At 49.6% G+C, this 22957-nt stretch overlaps 1 protein-coding gene across 1 annotated transcript in view; it reads left to right on the top strand.

Annotated features, from left to right (window-relative positions):
* The window catches only part of LOC144114489 (putative G-protein coupled receptor B0563.6), a 140814-nt gene that overhangs the window by 27027 nt on the left and 90830 nt on the right, over window positions 1-22957 (top strand). Inside the window, exon 2 of the mRNA XM_077648258.1 lies at window positions 11395-11473. Within this exon, the coding sequence (XP_077504384.1) occupies window positions 11468-11473 (6 nt within the window). The 5' untranslated portion in view covers window positions 11395-11467. The remainder of the gene's footprint in view (window positions 1-11394; window positions 11474-22957) is intronic.

Here is a 22957-nt window from a genome sequence, read left to right as displayed (position 1 = left end):
CTCGTAACTGAGCTCTTTCACATCGTGTCATAGAGGTTCGACAAACATGAAAAACGCGTATTTTCCACACAAGAATCAGTGCAGTTTTACTCCTGCTGCCAAATTAAAAAGAGACGAAAGATGAAACTCGAAAATACAATAAAGGGTTCATGCATGATCCGAAACACTACTCAGAAAAACACGAAGTCTGGTTCTCATTTATTCTTATGGCGTTATCACCAGTGCATGCTAACGTAGCACTACCGTAGCCGTGGCTGCCGCCAGGATTTTGAGGACGCCCCTCTTTGCGAACGGCAATTGCAGACGCCATTGTGCCCGGGCTATCAGTTTGGTGGTGTGCGATAACACAGAGCACCTTTGTCTCACAGTGGACTTGGCAGGCCGATCTGCAGAAAGCGACTGAGGGTTGCTGCGTGCGTGTGCGCGCCTCCAGCGCAGGTACCTTGAACCCGAAGGCACCAGATGCAGCGAGAAAAACTCGCATGGCGAGTTTGGATCCCAAACCAGGAGCACAACACGAAACCTAGACAGGAACTGCCGTTTCTCTTGTAATTTCATCCGGAATAACGGGTGCTTGCTTAGGCACCAGGCCGCGGCCGTCACTTGGGTTAGCACCACTATATTGTCCCCTACGTTGCTTTTGCGCCGAAAACCGATTTACACAAGAATTGCGCACGAAAGAGGAACCTTTACGCATACGAGCCCGAGGCGTTTTCAAATCCCAACTTCGAAAGCCACCAAACATTGTAGGAAAGAAGCTCTAAAAATACGTTTAACCAATCTCAATAAACAACTAATATTTAGCACAACACAGAAATTCTCTGGTGTTCTCAGCATGTGCTCTTGATTGAACTCCAGAGCATCACTGAATTGCACTAGCATCTGCAGGTTTCAGTTCTTAATAGAACTGTGTGATATGCTCCTCCGGTAATGTTTCCTTTTGATGTTCATGCTTTTATGCGTCAACACGTCTTGAAATGTTGTATTCATGACGTAACTTCGTTATCCCAAGCTGAAAATTTTGGCTTGGTTTGGTTTGTGGGAAAATTTAACGTCTCAAAGCTACTCATGCTATGAGGGACGCCGTGGAGGGCTCCGGATAACTTCGGCCACCTGTGGTTCTTTAACGTGCACTGACATCGCACAGTACACACGCCTCTAGCATTTCGCTTCCATCGAAATTCGACCGCCACGGCCGGGATTGAACCCGCGCATTTAGGGTCAGCAGCAGGTCATCATAACGACTCAGCCACCACGGTGGCTGCTGAATATTTTTGAAATCTACTATTCGTTAATGTAGTTCTCAATTTGTTTTCGGTGACTATGTAATTTGCTTTTACGCGCATGTCTGATTTTAACTTGCAGTGCTAAAATGTGCCCATTTATTTCCAGCCGTCTTTATCCGTTGCGGAATAGCCCTTCAGGTACCTACGCACAGCGTTAATGCCGTACAGACGTGTGCCAGTTCCTCTCAAACATTATATCTGTACGTTTTCATCCGAAATGCATTTATACCCTGCTCCTTCGTGTTTCTAGTCCACAATTTTCAAGCAGACATGTCAAAAAGTGTCTGAAATTTGTAAATAGAAGAAATTCATCTAGAAGGATGTAAATGGTATCTGTGTAAAGTCGAGTTTTATTTGCTATCTAAACATGTACTTGCTAAGTTGCTAGTTACGCACCTCACCTTTACAGTTGTATTTGGGCGAAGTAATAAAAAGAAGATACGCGCTCCGAGGCCCATTTTAACGAAGACTCAATCAACATAACCATCTCATCTATCATCACTAGTCATCACCATCGCTTACCACAGTTATCGATAGCGGGGTGCCTGAAGAAATCTTTCTGCAACCAACAGATTTAGCGACAGGGAATCGGACAGCCAGATTTTTGTGTGGGCTCCCGTAGTCAAATGAAGAGTTACAGGATGCCCCATCTAGACAAGTAACTACTAGTAACTGAAGAAATTCACTCACATCATTTTCTCGCAAGCAAAACCCAACATGGTTCGTAGTGCCATAATATGACGCCTCAAAGCAGCAGGTTTAATTTTGGCCGAGTGCACCAGTCTTTAAAAATCATGTACGATTAAAACAGAGTGAGTTGTGCGACTTAAAGCGGATCTAAACTAGGTTGCTGTACTCTTATGGAGCTTCTTTGCGCGTTAAATAATCGACAATCTGGTGGCGATTTGCGGTTGTCATTTCAAGACCTTCCGCTTGTAAATGTACTGAACTGGTAGACTGTACGCGTTTGAAAAAACGGCAGACCATGCGCTTATTGACATGAGTTCCGTAGAGCCCAGTTGTTTCCCCAGTGCACACAAAGTGGGCTAAATGTGTGAGGAGGCCCAAAGTGCGACTGCTTGAGCAACGAGTGCACGCTGCAATGCCTCTGTTTGTGTAAACGAAAATCACTGTATTTTTGAAAGCTGCTTCCAGATTGCAAAAGGCCTTGCGAACGCTTTATCGTTGCGCCTGCAGGGAAGCGTAACAAACAGCCAAAGCTTTTCTTCAGCTTGCAGATCTCTCGCGCCTCAAAAAAGAGCCACTGTGCTTTCAGATTTTTCGCTGGAAGATTAAAGCGTCGCAGCAGTGTGTTAGCACGCAAGAACTCCCTTTATCCTCTAGATCCCAGGGACTGTCACGAAGCCGAACTGTTGTTCTTTGCTTTGTTGCGTAACGTCTTACATTTTGGAACCCGGGTCATCCGCCGCACTCGCCCTCTTCGAGACTTCGAAACTTGGTGTTTTTATAGCCTGCAAGCGTATTCTGAGCAGCTTCAAGGGATCGCGCTCTTCGTTGTTGAAACTCTTCGGCAACTAGTAAAGCTCAAATTTTCTCAAGCAAGAAAGTGGAAGCACGAAGGAAATGCTGCGATAAACATCCTGGCTACTCCAAAAGTTGTTGCAGGGCGCGAGTGTGTTTGAACAAGAAAGTAGGCGGTGATGTTGCCTGGACAGAGTGCTTTATGTCATCAATGGACTGAGGCATCGGCGAACGGAAGCTCTCTAGCAGCCGCTCTCGGCGCTTCGCTCTACGCCTCCAAGTTGCCCGCGGTGTTGCTGCGATGGCAGCGGTCGCAAAAAGTACAGAGCAGCGGCGCAGCGCAGGCGCTGCCCAGCCGGCTACCCGCAAAGGTCGTCGCCAAGGGCACATCTCCCTAAGATGGGCCTAATGGCAGCGTGACAGCAACCGCGCCTTGCGAAACGGTGTGAACACGTGCACTGTCCCATTTGTTCTAATAAATGCACGGGGGGAGTGCCTGTGGAAAAATTGCTAATAGAAAACTGTCCAATTGTACAGCACGACGCTGATCGTATACTGATACCCGCCGGGAGAACACCGCCGCATGCAATCTTCAACACATGGCAAAGCCTACGCTGTCGAAACAAGTGCAGTAGGCAACCGAGGAGCGGAACGCTTACTACTCAACATCAGCCCAAGCGCCGCCGCATTGCTAAAGAGAAAAGCTGTGCACCCTTCCGAAAAACTTCTAAGTTGAAGAGGCAATTTCTCCTGGTTCGTTGGCTGATCCAACAAAGCTAACTGGGACGGCTAGTAAACGGCAAGGCAAGGTCGAAACCTACTACACATAGGAAGATCCCCTTAAACACATTAAACTATAGGTCACCAAGCTGACGTGCGAAGTTCGTGCTTCGCATAGCAGAGCCATTTGTGTAAAATGAACAAAAGCGCAGAAAAATACCAGTACGAATTCTGCCCCATGAAGACCACTGGTGCCACTCGAATCGCCGAGATGCATGAGTTCCGAGCGTGTTATGATGGCGCAGGTACTTTTTGTATGACGTTTTAAGGTCGCTCCGTGTCAAGTGTGCGGAGAAATATCACAAGGTGTATGTATATATATATATATATATATATATATATATATATATATATATATATATATATATATATATATATATATATATATATATATATATATATATTGCCACAGTACCAATGAATCCAGTGGCGCCATACTGCGGCCGAACTGTTTTAGATAGGACTTGCCGTGCCTTGCGCACTCTAGGGGCTAGGGATGTTTATCTTCCTCGCTCGAGCTCCTCGTTGTCTGGCACGCCCAGCACGCTTAATTAAAACCTGGTTTGAGTGCTTCGACCGTTTATCAGTGATATATTTGGTGGAGCCCCTGGGTAACGGTCCATGTACGCTGACCTCGAGGACACTCTTGACGTCAGTTCCCAACGCGTGCCTACAACACCAATCCACAAGGCGAGCCGCCGCCTGCGAAGCCTACAACTAGAGTTCGGTCAACTCGCAAGATCAGCAAGGGCCATGACGTCCGCTACTGCTAGGCAGACAAGTCAGCTTTCCGGGAATGCCCCGCCGTTCGTCCTTCACAGAGCTCGGTCGCCCCCATCATTCCACGGTGAGAGGTTTGAGGACGTCGAAGACTGGTTGGCCAGCTTTGACCGTGTGGCGGGCTTCAACGAGTAGGACGGTGAGCGCAAATAGCGGAACGTGTACTTCGTACTACAGGACTCGGCCAAGACGTGGTATGAGAACCACGAAGCTTCCTTCACTAACTGGGAGATCTTTCGCCGAGAGCTCTTAGCCACTTTCAGCACCAGCGAACGAAAGGAGAAGGCTGAAATCGCCTTGCAATCGAGGTCGCAGCAGCCGAACAAGAGCGTCGCCATGTTTATCGAGGACATGACGCGGCTCTTCAATCGCGCCGATCCTGCTATGCCCGAGGACAAGAAGGTACGCCACTTGATGCGCGGCGTCAAAGAGCAATTGTTTGCCGGACTGGTACGTGACCCGCCAAGAACGGTGGCCGACTTTGCCAAGGCGGCAACAAGCATGGATCGTTCTCTGCAAGAAAGGGGCGCGCACTACGGCCGTTAGGCTATAGTGTAGCAGCCGCTCACCACTATACGCCCTCGTCGCTACCCACTGAGGAGCTTCGAGAGCTTCTGAGGAGCCTGGTGCGCGAACTCGAGAAACTTCGCTTCGAAGCTCCACAGGCCAGCGTCGCTGCCATACCGGACGCGGTCCGAGATGAAGTCCGACGAGCTGTTCAGTCGCCACCAGCTCCGCAGCCAGCGCCCTATGTGATGACATAAAGTCAAGCACTACAAAGTCGTCCTGGGCCAGTGAGACAAGCCTTTTCCCCCGTCACTCCTGTGCCTTCACCGCGGTACCCAACTGCAGCTGTACCCGTCGTACCGCAGGAGCCCCTGTCCACCATGAGCAAAGCGCGCGTTTGGCGAACGCCAAACAATAGGCCGCTCTCCTACCACTGCGGGGAACCCGGCCACATCCTCCGCCACTGCCCCTACCGCAGAATGGGCTTAAGGGGGTTTTCACCTGACGCACCTCGACCACGCTACGGAGAACGGCCGCGGGACATCGAGCAGTATCTGTCTGATAACGTGCAGCCAACGACGTCGCGGCGACGCCAGTCCCGGTCGCCATCCCCAAGGCGGTTTTCTTCGCCAAGCCGCCTGTCTTTTTCTAGCCAGTTCAGAGGCGCGTCCCCACATCGGGAAAACTGAAGACGGCGTCCCCCGGTGGTAGGGCCGCCGCTTTTGGATCAAGTCAAGAGCCTCCACCCGACGATTCGCGTCTACGATCCGACCGACGACGACCTCGCCCGACGACCTCAACGACAACGACGTGCTGCGACCGACTGGTGTCTGCCGAAATCCCAGTAATCGCTGATAATCGCGATGTGACCGCACTTGTAGATACCGGCGCTGATTTTTCTGTAATGAGCAGTCGTTTAGCTACGGCCCTCAGAAAGGTTCTGACTCCTTGGTCTGGACCACAGATCCGCACCGCCGGCGGCCATGTGGTTACGCCAATTGGCGTCTGCACGTCACGAATCCGTGGTGCTACTTTCCCTGGTTGCTTTGCTGTGCTGCCCGAGTGCTCCAAAGACCTGATACTTGGTTTGGATTTCCTTCAGGAGTACGGTGCTGTCATCAACCTTCAGGAGCTTGTCGTGTCATTTTCCACTCAACCACCTGTTGACGGCGATCCCGAGCCACGCAGGACTAAGTTACGCGTCTTTGACGACCACGTATTAATCCCGTCGAGAGCTAGCATGTTTGTTACCGTAGATTGCGACAACATCGCTGGAACTCGTGGCATTGCTGAAACCAACATGTCGCTGCTCCTTGGTCGGCAATTCTGTGTTGCTCGCGGAATTGTTGAGCTGAACAATGGCCGAACCGAGCTCTTGGTAACCAATTTTGGCTGTGAACCTTAGTGCTTGCCCGGCGAACAAGTTTGGGTGTGGAGCGCAATCCGCATGCGTGGGTGCTCCGAAAAGCTTCTACGGCGATATTTTGGCCTCTAAAAGGTGCTCCGCCAAGTCAGTGAGGTGAACTATGAAGTTCTCCCCCGGGGAACAGTTCGCTCCTCTAGACGGCCGACCCCCGAAGTCGTCCATGTCGCACGGATGAAGCCGTACCACGCCCGCTAGCTCTTCAGGCTTGTCTACACCAGCCGCCGGAACATTCGCCGTCCCTTGCCTTCCTGCTTCTCATTGTTGCGGCACCGAGTCGTTGCCCTTCAGAGAGGGGGAGTAATGCCACTGTACCAATGAAGCCAGTGGCGCCATACTGCGGCCGAACTGTTTTAGATAGGACTTGCCGTGCTTTGCGCACTCTAGGGTCTAGGGGTTTTTATCTTCTTCCTCGCTCGAGCTCCTCGGTGTCTGGCACGCCCAACACGTTTAATTAAAACCTGGTTTGAGTGCTTCGACCGTTTATCAGTAACTATATATATATATATATATATATATATATATATATATATATATATATATATATATAGTTGGCGTACTGAAAGTCATCTTGCAAGATCTGTTGCTACATCCTCGTCGCCCATTACACAGAGTGGTGTGTTCCATCCGGTAGAGGACGAAATGCCATGCGTACGAGCGGAAATTGCCCTTTTTCTCCTCTTTTCTTGCCATCTGAGACACATGACCACCACAGGCACGAAATAAAACCCATTAGGAGGGAGTAACCTCCTGGAATGGATGCAACCTTCGCTGCTTTGAGAGGCAGCATTCGACGACATGACCCTTCTTCTGTTCATATATGCAATGCCATTTCAGAAAGAGATAACGTAGGCCAGGAGGTGATGAACACAGGCACTTACGTGCACGCATTCACGGGTGCGCTTCTTCTCTTTTTTCTTTCTTTTTGATGTTTATATCTGAAATTGGCACAAGTGGGAAATCAGCCTTCTTTCAAGTATTGCTTAGCTTTCGTGTAATATTAAAGCTTGTGCCTTTTAAATTTAAATTGACGCGTAAAACACGTGGTTGTAGGCAGGAGGTAAATGGTGAATGTTACTGTGTTAGAGATCCCTAAAAAAATGCAGTATGATGACCCAGTCTGTGCTTACCAGACCTGATTCTATATCCACAATGGGCACGAGGAGACGAAAGCACAGACCCAACGAGTTGATTTTCGGCATATTTAACTGAGGACTGCTATGCCTCGCTAGCAGCTAACGGGACTGCAGCTGGGCTCATAGCCGCTGGGGTTTGGTTATCGCTGTGTGGCACGGGCTTGTTGAAAGGCTGCTCCTCTAAAGATGCCATGCTCTGCCCAGCCGTGCTGCTCCGGTGGTCTGTTCTTCGAGCGGTCGTTCTTGCTGGGCGGCTGCTGCTGCGCGAGGATGGGCTGGCGGCGGCTGGTCTCGACTTGCGTCAAGACTCCAGGCACTCGCGCTGTGGTGCAGCCGTGGCTCTGCGACCGTATCATTCGCTCCTTGGCACGCTCTGGTGCGGTTATTCTGTCAGCTGTTTTTTGAACCTTTTCTTCAATTTTGTAGGGCGCGCCTGACGCAACTCTATCCTTGTGGCTGCAGGGTGCTGCCTTCGAAGGCTGTCCCCCCTTCTTAATGAAGGCTTAAATGAAGTAAGCCGCGCGCAGAAAGAGTTTTCGGTGGCATCTAGCCAGGGAGCTGTTCAAGAAACTGAAAGGTGCTTAGACGGCGCTGTCAATGACCGACAAGGAATGCCATCTATCAGAGACGTCCCATTGTACACATACGCGAACCGTCGCAAACAGGAGTGCCCATTCAATTTCTCTTTTACACAGCCCTGAAACACTTTGTCAACATCGAAAACAAACCCGTACAGTCGACTGATTGATTGTGTTTTCCAGCACAGCTGTTAGGCGCCCGTTCCTTCGTTGAGCGGCGTGCCTCGGCGTAACCGAGCGAACGAGCGCATCGGAGGATAAAAGAGAGCGTGCGCAGAGCACAGAGGGGGATGAATGACGGCGATAGCGAAGATAGCGCGAGGAGGAAAGCGGTAGCGTGAAGGCAGGTCACGCGTCGGTGACCTGCGGCAAAGAGAAAAAAAAACTGACATTTCTGCAGGACTCTCGAAGGCTCGGGCTCCCGCTAGCGCCAGTCAGCTAACGGCCCTCGTCCTCCTCTTCCCGCGACCTTGGCGAAGCGGCGTGCGCAGACCTGCGGTTCCAGCCCTCTGTAAAAGTCAGGGGTAGGGAGACGCAGCTTGACGCGGCGCCTATTCCCTCTCTCGGCGTCGCGGCCCGCTTCCAGAAATGTCGTGCTTGGTTTTTCGACAGGGCTATACTGATTATCAACACGCGTCGACAGCTTGATTAATGTGTTACTGCTCTTCCTCCCAACCTGTCTGAATGGACTTCTTACCGAAATTATAATGCTGAAGGGCAGCTGTGCCGGCCGTTTTTCACCTGGAATTTTACCACGCCGTTTTAATTAGCATGTGCGCAGCAATCGTCTTTCTCTGGTTTGCGACCGTTTTTACTCAAACAGTTATGCGTAATGTTTTATGTTAAATGGCGTGCCGTAAAGGTAAACAGTGCGTAATGCAGTGTGTTACGTGAGCAGCTACGCGCGCTATTGATGAGCAATCCCTTGAAGCGTTAGGAATGTGGGGAAGAGGGGAGACGGCGCATAAGAAATTGAATTGCGCTACACAACCCCATGAATTCCAAGCAACTGCAACAGCCCCCTGTCAGGCGACGAATTCATTGTCATTCACGAAGAATTACATTAGCTTGGGTTCACACCGTTGCTTGCGTCGCTGTCATGTGATTTCAACTGTAATGCCATTTGCAAATGCTTCTAGTCAGGATTCGCCGATCAGAGGCTCAGCTATAAGCTCAGCGGCGGCGGAGCGCAGCGCGCCCTACCGAAGTCTAAACCCATGTCTGCCTCCGCTCGGCACTGCGTCTTCCATCTGCGGTCGCCATTGGTTGAAATACCATAGCAGCTGCGCTAAAAAGTCTCATTACCGAGGAGCGTAATTGTTAACCAATTTTTTTTAGCGAAAGCTCTACTTCACGACCAAACCTTCAAAAATCGCTTCACCGCTGAAGCCTGAACTAAACGAATATATACTTTTTTTTATTCGAAAAGTGTGCCATAAGGCATAAGTTGAAAAAAGGGGAAGGAATGCGGGTGATTGAAAGTTAAAAGAAGGATGGAAGACCCGTTGCGCTGAGGTAGTCGCAGACGTTGCTGATGAAACGATTGTTCCAAGTCCACTTTACATAGAGACGTTCGCGGTTCTACAGCAGGCCCAATTCCATGAGGAGCCGTTTTATAATATCAGCCGTCGCTGGGCACGTCCACAATAAGTGCTGCACATCATCAATGTCCGGTGCAGTGCCACACTGAGGGCACCTGTCAGTTGATGGCAGATCTTTTGCACGCCACCGATGACGGAAAGATGGTGTCAGAGCCGCCCCTGCCCAAGTCCAGCGTATGTGTACCTCCTCCTGCCGAGCAAGACTACGTGGGGAGGGTGTGAACACGGAGGAATTACACTATTAATACACAGGACACGGGCACACTGCTACCAGCGTCTACAACTAGCGTTCTGCTATTAGCGGTCGGCGTTCGTGCTCACGGCTGGTTCGGTGCGGCTGCGGCGTTGTATGGCTCCCGTAGCCGGCGTCGAGGCGGCGTTCGGCGTGCTTGGGCTGGCGTTGCTGGCGGCATCGCTGGCTGCGTCGTACAAGCTCCCGGTCCAAGCGCCCGTGGAGGTGAGGCCGGTGTTGGCGTTGGGGGCACCACCCGGATGGGTGGCAGCAGCGCTGGAGATACCCCTGGCCGTAGCAGATGGTAGCGTCCTCCGTTGACTCCCCGGAATGGGCTCAGACACGGCATGAAGTCCACGATGCCATGCCGTAGAACGCGAGCTCACCGGAGCAGTAGCCGGCGTCGCTGTCTTCCAGCCGATGTGTCCCTGACCCGCCGGAGCCTCCGCTTCTCTACTGTTCCCCCTCGTGCCTCGCTCTCACTCGCCCTTTTATAGCCTCGGTGTTAGTCCACGTAAGCCGCGTCGTCGTCTTCTTCTCTTCTCCACCAATCATCTGTCTCCACCTCGCCGAATGCTTCTCCACCAATCATCTCTCTCCACCTCACCGAATGCTTCTTCTTCCTCTTCTTTATTCTTCGGTTAATCCATGTCGTCTTCTTCACACCTCTTTCCTTTAAAATTTAATTTAGGCTCCTTAATATATGTGACAAATGGATCAAGGCGGATTTCGTGGGTTGGATTAGTATAATACTTTATAATAATCACATGGAAGGTACTTGAACATCCTAGAAGGTGATGACTGATGCCTCCCGTATAAGGGAAATGGAAGTGGTTCCAACCGCAGTTTTGGCAGGAAAATCGCAAGAACAACATTAGACGCTGATTGTAGACACCACAGCAGGTAGCCTAAGTGCTACCGCATTTTCTTCGCTAAGAATGTCGTTAAGAAGATCTCCAAGCTTTTTTTTTTCATTTTGGTGTAAATATATTTGTTAAGTATCGCCTGGCAGGCACGCCGCTGCTGCGTCGTCGGTAATACAAAGGTTATTTAGGGATGCCTGCTGAAAGGGCAGATGCTGGCACCACCTTCTACTCCGTCTTCGTCACTTCGTCATAGAAACCTTTTCCTCTGAAAGCGTCTGCGGCGTGGTCAAAATTGCCTTGACCACGTTTTGAAGCGTTTTGCGTGCTATCTAAATAAACAACAAAAGGCTTTGTAGAAGAAGCTTGAATAACTCAGCGCAGTGTTCAAGTGGCACCCCTTCATAGCCAGCAACGTCTTTCCGAAATGACCGGTACGGCTCAGGAGCTGAAACCATAATACAAAAACCCTGAGTATGCCACCGCTTTAGTGTCTTTGTTTCCGCTCATCTCAGGCTTTTATGGCACGTGTGTACTACGTGTAAGCAATTTGTCTGCAGTAGTGCATGTTAACGGGACGTTAACGTGATAGGAGACGCTCACTAAAGCATCAGGACGTCTCAGTTGCAACTGGGTGCCTCAAAACGAATATACGTATAAGAGACCCGTTGTTGTTATTCTGCTTTGAGAGAAAAAAGACTAACACTTTCTGTTTTAATTCCGCAGTGCGTTCTACAAGCGTTCAACTCTGCTGGAAAACGAGGACAGAATGCGTGCCTAGGGCCGGTCCATCGCCTCAATGACGGTAAGGTGTTCGCGCCTGTTTTGATGCCGAACAATATGCAGGTTATGTGTGGTGGCCCTATATGCAAGCTGGTTGCATATGGGGCCACCATTCGTTGCAGTCGTGACGGTAACTTGTCCAGATTTTACTGCGCCCTTATATTCGGAATTTGGTGCATTGTGCCGCACTGAAAATTCGCCCAGATCACCTTGCTTTGCTCTAATGTTAAGCAAATAAAGTAAGTGTCGCAGACGTCAGTGACACTGCCTGGGAACAGTGTGGAGTGAACTGCAGAAAAGTCGCGCATTGTTAAGTATCTTCACCGCCAGTCGGAATTCTTCGAAAAGATTTGGTTCTCTCAATCAAAACGCCATCTGAAATTTTGTTGCTAGCTGAATAGAACAGCAAGTTTCTCAAGGATCGTCTAAATTGGTATTTAATTAGACAATTAGTCATGCGCCACTCACAAAATGGAAGCGTAGAGAAAAATATCTCCAAAAGGGATGCGAGGCGACATTGGTTTCTCCACTGTTTTCCTTCCTCTCTGGCTGAGGAAGGGGCAACAAAATCATTCCTTAAGTGCCCCTCCTGTCCTTCTCTTCTTTGTGTTGTCTTCTTTGTGCTCGTTTTTTTTATGGGTGTTGAACTTTTCCTTTATTTAGTATGCACCAACTAACCCATCAGTTGGTTTTACTCCCTTCATACTGCCGGTAATATTGACATGAAAGAAGCTTCTTTCGAACATGTGAGCTCGTAGATTTTCAGATTGAGTTTTTATGTAGTCATTGCATTGCTGCATGATCGAAGTTCATGAGGTATATGGTGGTATATAGTGGTATCTTTAGTTAGTTGGTTACTCAGTGACATTCACAGGAAACTACGTATTGAAATAATTTACTTGGTGTAAGCTATTGACTACCCGATAAAACAAAGGGTGTTATCTACTTTCCTGTTATGTTAGAAGCTAAATCTGCTCATTAACATTCAAACTTAGATCAATGGCGGCGGCAAACTATTATAAGGTGAATGCACGTATAGCTAGCAAGCTTTACAGACATCTTATATCTAGCCGAAAGTCGGCGAAAATAAAGCAGTTCCCTACTCTAAACGGTCCTTGAGCCTCTCAGGTTCAAAGCAAAATTTTACCGTCATGCTTCCCTCCCAATCACAAGCAGAGCTATACACGGTCATCGAATTCAATTCTGTGAATAAAGAGCAAAAAGGGTGTTTGTAATAAAAATTAGACAAAGCTGTCTTAATTCTTAGCTCGGTTTTCAGAAGCTCGACTAAAGTCAGCAACATGTGTTTTATTATTGGTCCCAGCAAAAGAACTGAAAACAGTAATAGTTACGCAGCAACAGAGGCCTGCAACACGCACAGTTTTTGTTATTTCTTAAAGCGTAGATTCTCCTAAAAATCTAGAGCTAGCGTGGATTAGCTGCAGCAGTAATGAGACTCATTTGGGGCGTCGAGTCAATGGCTAAACACTTTCATGAGTTTCCGAAACACAAGTTAGAGCCGACATATACTTGGCCGCTTCACTTTACACTTTACAACATAACAGCTTGCATGAATCAGTATTATTAGCCTATGCTGGACATGGATAGACGGTACTCGTTCACGCAAAGTGGTGCTATTATATGGCACGTGCTATCGTTCGTTCAACAGCCCATCGTAAGGTGTCCCTATTTTCATGCTTTCTTTGATTACATATGGCGCATTGCTGTTTCAAGTCAACCTTCCAGACAGCAGCGTAAAGTTACTTGCTTATGTCGAGATGAGTGAGAGTCATGTGTGCCGCTCGGCGGTACCATTCAAGTAATTCGCATTGCTTTCTGTGCTGCATATTCGTCGAAGGCGGTCCAAGTGCAGCCTGACTTAATAGCCCCAGTTCAACGACTTCTACGGCGAGTGCCAGCTCGGGCGCTAATTAAAATGCGTATACATCACCGCTCACGGACAACAAAATTGTTTTTGAATGCCTCTCTCAAGGTTTTATATGCAACATTCATGCCACGTCGTGCTTCTCGCCCTGCGCTGGAGTGAAAAAAAAAAGAATGTGCCCATATAAGTTACGCGGACACAGAAGGAACACCGAAGAGCGCACTGGGGGTTCGCCTCCGTCGCTTCTTTCCCAGCAGAATGCTCTCGACATCAAAGAAAGGCGGACGGCTGCCAGCGACCTCATTGGCTGCTTGGCACGCAGCTCCAGCGCGCGCGTCTATTGAACAACATTCCACTCCCTGCGGTTTTGTGCCTACGTTTCATCGAAGTTTGAGGCTGAAAATTCTTCCATGCGAGGCGTCGGTGATTGACTACAAAGAGACGCTGAGCGCCTCGCTCTGACTCCTGCCACTTCCTTTCGCCGGCGGACGGCAGGCGGCGTCGTCTCGTTCATTTCGTGTCGGCTCACGTAGTACCGCGGACCACCCCTGCCTCTGCTCTTCCTCGCGGCAGCGTCCTCTTTGTTGGGTTGCTATCCGTGCTCTGCAGCGGAGGCAGCGGAAGCTGGACGGACATAAAGCAAGCATCGCCGGGAGTACGCCGGCTCTCCAGCTCCCTATTATGCGACTCTCCGGACGGAAACACACAAAACGCCTCGCGGGATAAAGAGGACAGTGCGTAAGCTATGCATTCCAAATGGGACAAAAGCTTTGCCTTTGGGGCATGGGAGGTAAACGCTCAGCGAGAAGCTCGTAGGCGGCAAATCAAACGGCTTGTTTGGTTCCCGGGAAATTGCTTCGCGGAAAGTTTCCAAGTGTTGCCCACGCCTTGCCTGTTGCTTAATAAAAACTTTGGGCATCGTACTGCCCAAGGCGTGTACTTCAGCGAAACGTAAATAGATTTTCGACGGTTTATTCATTCATTGATGGGCTAATGAATAATGCAGATTTGCACTTGAGATAGCAACATTGTGCTTGGGCACTATGGGGCACGCCTTAGGGGAGGGCACCCGGTTAATTTTCACCCCCATGGGCACCTTTAAAGCGAGCGCTGGGATATTACTAAATGCGTATAAGGTTTTCTTACTGTAAAACCTATAATTTAGGTATTCTTTAAAGAGAGCAGACAGTGCGATGTGGTTTAAAAATTCTAACAATTCTAAGGCTTCATATAGCACGGGCGCGATCGAGGGAATGACCATTTTATCGCTACAGTCGTGAGTCACCTCCGGAGATACATTTGCGGGAGAACGTAGACTATTCGATTGTGGAGTCGACAGAGCTATCATAAAATATAAAACTCATACTGTGTCAAGTGCAACTTTACAATCATTTGCGCTAATTACGCTACAAGGTCGAGAGCAAGCAAAATTTTTTATTTTCTATTTAAGGTGTTCTCTTGCGTATGAAGCGCATTCATGCTGTAGTGCTGAGGTGCTTTAAGAGGTGCAGAGAAAACTGCAGGCTCAGTTCCCTGGCGATGATACCTAATGGGGCCCAACGCCAGTGCGATATGCCACCGCGCAGAGGTCTTGCTGCGTTTTGATCTGTGCCTATGAGAAAAAAAAAAATGACAGATGAAAAAACAAAGTGTCACTGCGATTTCTCGCAACCTGCTAACCGCACAACTTCCTTCCTCGGTTTTTTTTCCCTACCCTTAAATATACCGAAAATGGCGCTTTAGTAAGTGGTGGGACCTTCAAGCATCGCACTGGTGCCACTTATGCTTACTTTAGCGAAAGCGCATGATTCAAAGTGAGATGAAATGCCGCGCGTTAAGAAGGAAGACGGGTTTCATTCTCAGCCTAAACCCCCCAGACACGGAAGAACTTTTACCATGCACAAAAGTCACCCTGTTACTAAAAAATCCCACGCATGTGCATGCGCTGACTGGTTCTTTCGGGATCAGCACTGGCTACAGGGATTGCAAAAGCAATCATTTAATGCCCATACACTAACGCAAGAAAGAACGAGAAAGTGAGCTGACAGTAATCTCTGTAACCCTTGGGGTTCTTGATAAGTTATGACCCGACGCGCTACAGGACCTCCAGGGGAGAAGGGAAGGGAAGGGAGGGGGAAATAGGCCTCATAATCGCATGAGACAGGGAGCGCCACGTTATTAGTTTGATGTCTGCCGCTTAATTTACTTCCCGGATACGTGCCCTGTAGCTCGTTGGTTTAAATGGTCAGGGCTGGCGGCGTAACGAGTGGACGAGTCCGTCTCTAGAGACTAGCGACACGCGCAGGGAACGCCTTTCGCAAACGTGGTTCCTCTTGGCCGTTTTAGAACGGGTCGGGAAGGAGGAAGAGCGAAAGCCAACAAAACTGTCCGAGCTGCGACAGCGTAACAGATTGGGTTAGCCGGCCGCGGAGCACGTTGAAAGGGGCGAAGCTCGACACGCGCGTAAACAGCGCGGCCTACGTGGCCGCCTTTCCCCTGCGCAGGCCGACGCGGCCGCCGGCCGCGTTGCACTTTCTTGAACGCCCCCAACAAAGAGAAGCAAGAACGGGCAGAGTGCGAGAGCTGAAATTTGTTGCGCCGCTGCTACTTTTATCTTAGTTTACGTTTTTGATTCGCGATGGGACAGAGTTTTCATCTTACTAGGTTAGCCCTGCAGCCCCTTTTACGCCGAAAGAGCTGTTACATGACTTTGGAGGGCGTTAAGGAAGAGCAGTTAGTTACCTGGGCAGCCTGAAGCCCAGGAGAAGAGGCCTAGTTGGGCTCCGTGCCGTCCGGAGTTCTAGTCGGCACGCACTTTGGACTCCGCAACGAAGATTAGCTGTGAAAAATTTGGTTTCCTCCGCGCGTGGCGAGGCTCTCCGGGCCTGAGTTTTCGCTAAACGCGGCGACGTTACCAGAGGCTCTCCACCTCCCCGCAGGGAACGTCGAGCCCAGCAAAGCTCTCGCCACAACAAACAGCCTCGCTCCCCGATGAGAGACACGTGAGTAACACTTTAGACTCCGACAACTTTTAGAAAAAAAAAAAGCCGAAAGACTTGGACGAATGAAAACCCGAAAGAACTCCTCAGAGACCATTGTTCGGGACACCCGAGTAACTTTTCTGATTGGTGGGGAGGCTTAGCGCACTTCCGCAGAAAATTGCGGCTGTATGCAGGGTAGGCAGCAGCAGTCATCAACAGCCCCACAGGCACACGTGCAATGATTTTTTGTACCGTTCTTGAGCTTTTTCGCCTATACTCAAGGAAAACAAAAAACAAAAAGGCTCCCAACGTTTTCGCTTGGCAACTTAAAGAAGTGACGTCAGCAGCACTGCAACACACTGCCCGCTTGCTCCAATGACCGCATTGCCTGGGCAACCCTGTTACCGCACAGGGTCCATTCGGAGCTATGCTGGGATTGGCCGACAGGTGAATAGAGCAGTTTTTGGTTACGACATAGTACGCCACGGTCTGCTTCAGACAATGCTTCCTGCGCAGCTATTTTAAGAGATCCTCGGTACTGTCGAAATGTATTGCCCACATCGTCCCGCCAGCATTCAATCCGCCTGCCATTAAAAAGCCCCCAAGCAGTGCAAATTCATTCAGGATGAAAACGCCATCCAAGTTGGAGGGAAGAGATGAAAGTTTGAGGTCATTATTGTAAAGAGCTGAGCTAGGCCCTTTATCCTCTTCCACCCGTCGTTTTCTCTTGAATTGCCGCAGCGGGTTCCCGGTCCTGACCTTAAGCACGTAATGCCTCCCTTAGAGCCGTGAGCTGCGCTTTTATCTTTTGGTACATTTAAGAGTGCAATACTTATATGTATTTTGTGAATGCTCAGGGAATCCAAGCGGCGAGTGAGATAATATGCTTAGAGTTGAGGAAGAGAAAGGCTTGCGTATTCTGCGTGCTCGTTTCCAGACCACACAGCAGAGAGCCAGCCTCAAACTACACACTAGTATTGCAAGGAGGCGTTCGACTTTCTCTGAAAAAGTAGAACTTCGCCATCCTCTTGACTCAGGGCTGTGGTCGATGAAGTTAGGAGGGGCCTCATTGCACACTGCATTTCTGGAACTTTCTTCCACTGGAAAAAAAAAAACTGAAATATTGAGTGCCCTCTCCTCCTTCCAAAAAAAAAAAAGTGGTTTTCTCAGGGAAAATTTTTCGCTTAGGGATTAGGATATTCCACATGTTTTTGTTCAATTTCGAGTGTCTTATTACAGGCAAGTGGCGGAATATGGCGGAGTTTACTTAATTACATTTTAGTGTTTTCTTACTACAGACTGCTATTGATGTGCCTTCCTTCTCGCACAGCTATTCATTTTAACGATTTGGAGCATTGTGTAAATAAAAATCGTTGAGATACCAGTTCAAAAAATCGCCACTGAGGACACATATTTCTCTTTAAATTGAAGCAAAATTAGGCTTTTGAGAAAATGGACTTATGCGTGGCGTTCCCTGCTGATGTGCTGCACGGAAACTGTACACCGCATTTTATTCGTTTGAAGACCAGCTTTAACAGGGTTCGCATACATCCTCCGGAAATTTTAGCCTTGTTCACCCAGCCTATTAATCTTAGAATCACGTCTCTGACGTGGCCAGACAATTCAATCGACAGTGCAGTCCAATTGGTCCGGAGATGGTCTCGTTCTTGGTTTGTCGGAAGCACTGCATGTAGGGTGGATCGCGGTTGGCCTTTGCGACGTTTGTTCGCTGCTTCTGTAAAGAACGGGTTCCTTACTGGGCGCCAGAATTCCGCCTAGAGGGAAAGCACACAATATGAAAGGCCGCGCTCTGAGGGGCTCCACCGCAAATCTGCTCGCGTAAGCGCGCGTATAGCCACACTGCTCCGACACGTCTGTCATCGGTGTGCGGAGAAAGCAAGACCATCGTGCTGTCGGCGATCAGCGCCTGCTTGCCATTCGCGTTGTCAACGGCACGCACTGGGAGTAATATGTCTCCTCTCTTGTCCGCCCTTAGCTTATGGGTGCGGTTGGTTATGTTTGTACGTGGGCGTCAGCGCGCGTTATGGGGAGGCGTGCGTACGCATGACTGCCGCCGATGTTTATTTGCGCGTCAGGGTGTGCGCCTATATGCGTTTGTGCTTTGCGTGCCTATTCTGTTGACAGTTGATAGCCACAAGGAAGCCAGACTGAGCTGCCTTGGCTTGATCGCGGGCTCAATGGCACTTGGACCGGCGGTCGATAAGGCTGGCGGGGGGGGGGGGGGGGGGGGGGGTTCGGCCGGCTGAAGATGTTTCTCTCCGCGAGCCAGGGATGAAGCGTCGGATCTCGTTTGCTCAGCTTCCGGAAGAAGCCGCTCACACGAAAACGGGCCCGATCGGATGCCGAGAAGCCCGGGCCATCGTGTGAAGGTGCACTCTGGCCAATACATTGGCCGGCCGCCTAAATGAGCCCCTGCCGGAAGACGCCGTCCTTTCGAGCCGCAACCACTTCGGCGCCCGAGCCGTTCGGTCTGACGGTGCCCCCCCCCCCCCTGCCTCACCGATGCCCCTCACCGTACGGCGCGTATAGCGCACCAATGCCGCCTCGCCATACGGAGCCAAGAAGGGCCTTTCTTGTTCAGGTGGGCCTAGGTTTCCCGTCTCGGAAAACAAGTAAGAAGAAAGCCTTTGCTCCGACGCCCACTAATACGCGCATTCCGAAGCTGCAAGAAAAGCGCCAAGTGGGTCAGCGTCGTAACTGCGGCAGAGGTGAGAGCTTCCTCAGGGCCAACCCTACCAAGCTTCGCGCCTGGAGCCTACCGCAGCTTCAGCACTCGTTTGTAATTGCAGTTTGTGGAAGCACGCGTCTCGCCGCTAGATGCAACGGTCAATATTACTTCATCCCCACTGACACAAAAGGATATCTTTATCGCATTTTAATATACGACCTGTTTCAGGGAAGATTTTCTGTAATTTTCAAAAATACGCTTTTTGGGGTAAAAAATATCGCTTTTTCGGCACATTATAACCATTGTTGGAGGACACCGGAAAGCCGGTGAATTGTCTTAAGTAGTAAGCTGCTTGACTACTTTCTGATAATAGCTTTTTAGCTAACACAGTTGGGCAAATGGTCGCAATTAGAGATTTGTTGCCAGTAGTTGTAATAGCCATATCAGTTTCCATAATTTCGAAAACGTGATTACCCTCACCGCTGTGGCTCGACAAGATTTGGCTACATCGTGCCAAAATATATGCGCTTTCGCAAGCAAGCATTCAAACCAACCCCTCCATTTCACGTAACTAGTCAAAAAAGCCCAATTTTGTCGAGCCACGGCACCAAGGGTAATCGTGTTTTCTAAATTGTAAAAACTAACGACCGGCTACAAGCCTATAAACAATTAGACGCCGAACTCTAATAGTTTTTTTTTATTCGAAAAGTGTGCTATGAGACATAAGTTGAAAAAAAGAGGAAGGAATGCAGGAGGCAGAAAGTTAAAAGTAGTGAATACCCTTTGCGCTGAGGTAGTCGCAGAGTCTACGATGAAATGATTGTTCGTAGTCCACTTCACGTAGTCACTTTCGCGGTTCCACCGCAGGCCCACCTCCCTGAGGAGCCGTTTTCTGATAGCAGCCGTCGCTGGGCACGTCGACAAGTGCCGCACATCACAAATGTCTGGTGCAGCGCCACACTGAGGGCACGTGTCAGTTGCTGGAAGATCTTTTGCACACCACCGATGACGGACAGATGGTGTCAGAGCCGCCCCTCCCCGAATCCGGCGCACGGATACCTCCTCCTGCCGAGTAAGACTACGGGGGAGAGGGTGCGAACACGGAGGAATTAGAGCGCGTGTTCGCTGGCGCAGAACTTAAGAATCGGAAACATGGGACAGGAACGGATCTGGGGGAAGAGGGGAAGGTGGCGGGTCGTCTTTTGTGTCAAGGTGAGTCATACTATCCGCTTGAATGTTATGTGGATCCTGAGCATGGCCGCGAACCCAGTGTATGCGCACAGCACATGGGTACTTTTCGCAGAGTACATGAATTGGTTGTGTAATCTGGAATGTGTGTCTGACAGCCTTAAGCTGTTTAAGGGCGGCGGGAGAGTCGGTGTAAATATGAACGGTATTAAATGTGGGAGCGAGTGGAAGGGAAGCAATGGCATTATAAATGGCTCGAAGCTCCAATGCCAGGGGAGTGCACGTATCCGCGGTTACGTCGCGCGAGAGTTGAGATACGGATGAGAGGGACTACATGCCCCCCCCCCCCCACACACACACACACACACGCGCACATACAGCAGTAACTCCCCTCTCTGCAGTATGTGATGCACCCGTGTACAATATGCACCCTTCAGGCAGATACGCGGCTGATACCGACGGGGAAACAGTGGGGCGATTGTCTGTGAGCTGGAAATATGACCACTGAGGAAGCGTCTTCAAACAATGAAGTTGGAGAGACTGTTTTAGAGCTCTGTTCGCCACCCATTGGTCAACGAGTTCACCGAATGTATTAAGTTGGGCGAACCCCTGTAGCACAGTAATGGGTGTTAAACGAGGCAGATATGTTATGGCGCGCATAGCTTCACGATTAATGGCTTCAAGGGAGTACCACTGTCTGCGGGTGAGGCGTTGAAATTGTGCCTGATATACTCATCATCATACTATCCGTGGCTGAAGGATAGAGCGCACAAGCAGACGGGCTGTATGAGCACTCACGCCACCAGAACGCATAGCTATGCGACGAATCAGACCTAGAGTAGATTGAGCCGACTTACGGGTGGCTGTCAGCTACGGGGTGGCTGTCAGTCCCAGGTGTATGAAGGAGTAGGCCAAGAATGCGAACAGTTTCTACCTGAGGAATCTGAAAATTATCTGCCGTAAAATTTGAAGGGGGAGCTTTCCGTAAGCTGGCTTTATTTACAATGCGAATGAAACATGATTTAGTAGGAGAGAGTGTTAGACTCAGAGGTGGGAGGCGAGATGTCAAAACATCCAGCGCGTGCTGGACGACCGACTGATGGATAGACGCATCTGAATTACAGCGCCACAAGATTATATCATTGGCATACGCAAGCGCACGGATAGACGGATAGAAGGGATGATCTTTAAGGCTCGAACAAGAGGAATAAAAGCCACATTAATTAATGTGGGGCGAGAACGGAGCCCTAGGGCACTCCTCTATTGGAAGTGAAGTTACCAAAGGTCTTTCCGTGAACACGCATGCTGAAGGTTCGATTTGCTAAAAAGACGTGAATAGAGAGGATAAACCGGTGAGGAAGACCAAGAGTTTGAAAGGAGCCAGGAATGGCAGAGTGAAGAATGTTATCATATGCCTTTGTCATGATTGTAGCGATCACGGTTCGAACAAGGTGACTCTGGGGAGAGTGGTGAAGCACGTCAGTAGCCAAAGTAACAAGACCGTCCTCCGTTTCAATTTTCGGGCGAAAACCAATTCGGGTATCTGGGTAACAATCATGGGATTCCAGCCACCAAGAGAAGCGTGCGGCGAGAATGTTTTCATAAAGCTTGCAGATGGTTGGCGTGAGGGAAATTGGACGAAGGGCTGACTGAGATACTGGAGGTTGACTGACCAGACTTTGGTATTAGAACAACAATAGAATGCTTCCACTCTCCTTGCATGACGCCAGAATGCCACATTTCGTTGAAACGATCAAGCAGGGTTTGCAAAGCCGCCCCTTCCAAGTTACGGAATAAAGAGTTAGGTATGCCTTCGTGGCCGGGAGTCGTTTTTAGGCGGTCAATGGAGGCCAGCAGTTCTTCCATGGTTAGGTCAGAAGTTTTCCCATCGGAGGGCTCTGTAACCGATAAGTCAGGAGAAGACGTAGAGGTTCAGTCATGGTGTGTAAAAATCTGACGTGCCGCTTGTTGCGCAAATGCAACCTCATCCACATTTAGCGCGAGGCGAATGCTCTCTGTGTAATCTGCAACCTGAGAAGGGCGCTCCATGGCGTGAAACACTCTCCAAAGATGTCGATTGCCTTGGCGGGCACACCATGCAGCCCAGCGTTGCCTGCCTAGCCGCTTAGCATAGCGCTGCGCACGTTCGGTAGCGCGGGGAAGAGTGGGAAAAGCCGATGGGCCATCGGGTGACGAGTAGCATAAAGATCTGCCTGGCGACGAAGAGCCCACAGATTCAGGAGGTGTATGTCCGGGTTTGGGTCGTCTTCATTTACAGTAGTTGTAATAGTGTGAGTCGCGAGAACAGCAGAGAGAGTAGGCAGCGCGGAAGACGGGTTGAATGTAGGTAAACGATTGTCAGCGCGTACAGTCTCATGTAGACGCGTAGGCGTGAGGGAGATAAATATAGGGCTGTGGTCACTACCCCAAGTATCTGAATCAACAGCCCAACGAGTGTTACCGATGCCTAAACACCAAATCAAATCAGGTGAATACGGTCCACCTCGTGGGCGGGTAGAGGTATTCGAGTGCTTTAAAAGTTGACAGGAATGATCTGAAAAGCTAAAAAACAGCAAAAGTTAAAAAGATAATTCTTAAAAATCTAGTTAACCAGCTTACTACTTAAGACGATTCACCGGTTTTCTGGCGCCCGCCAACACTCGTAATGCTGTGCTGAAAAAAGCCATATTTTTATCTCAAAAGTCCTATTTTTGAAGATTACTTAGAGTGTTCCCTGAAGCACCTGCTATAGTTTCGCTTGCA

Source organism: Amblyomma americanum, chromosome 1, assembly GCF_052857255.1.
Source record: "Amblyomma americanum isolate KBUSLIRL-KWMA chromosome 1, ASM5285725v1, whole genome shotgun sequence".
Taxonomy (NCBI): domain Eukaryota; kingdom Metazoa; phylum Arthropoda; class Arachnida; order Ixodida; family Ixodidae; genus Amblyomma; species Amblyomma americanum.
This window is presented reverse-complemented; position numbering and strand designations above follow the sequence as displayed.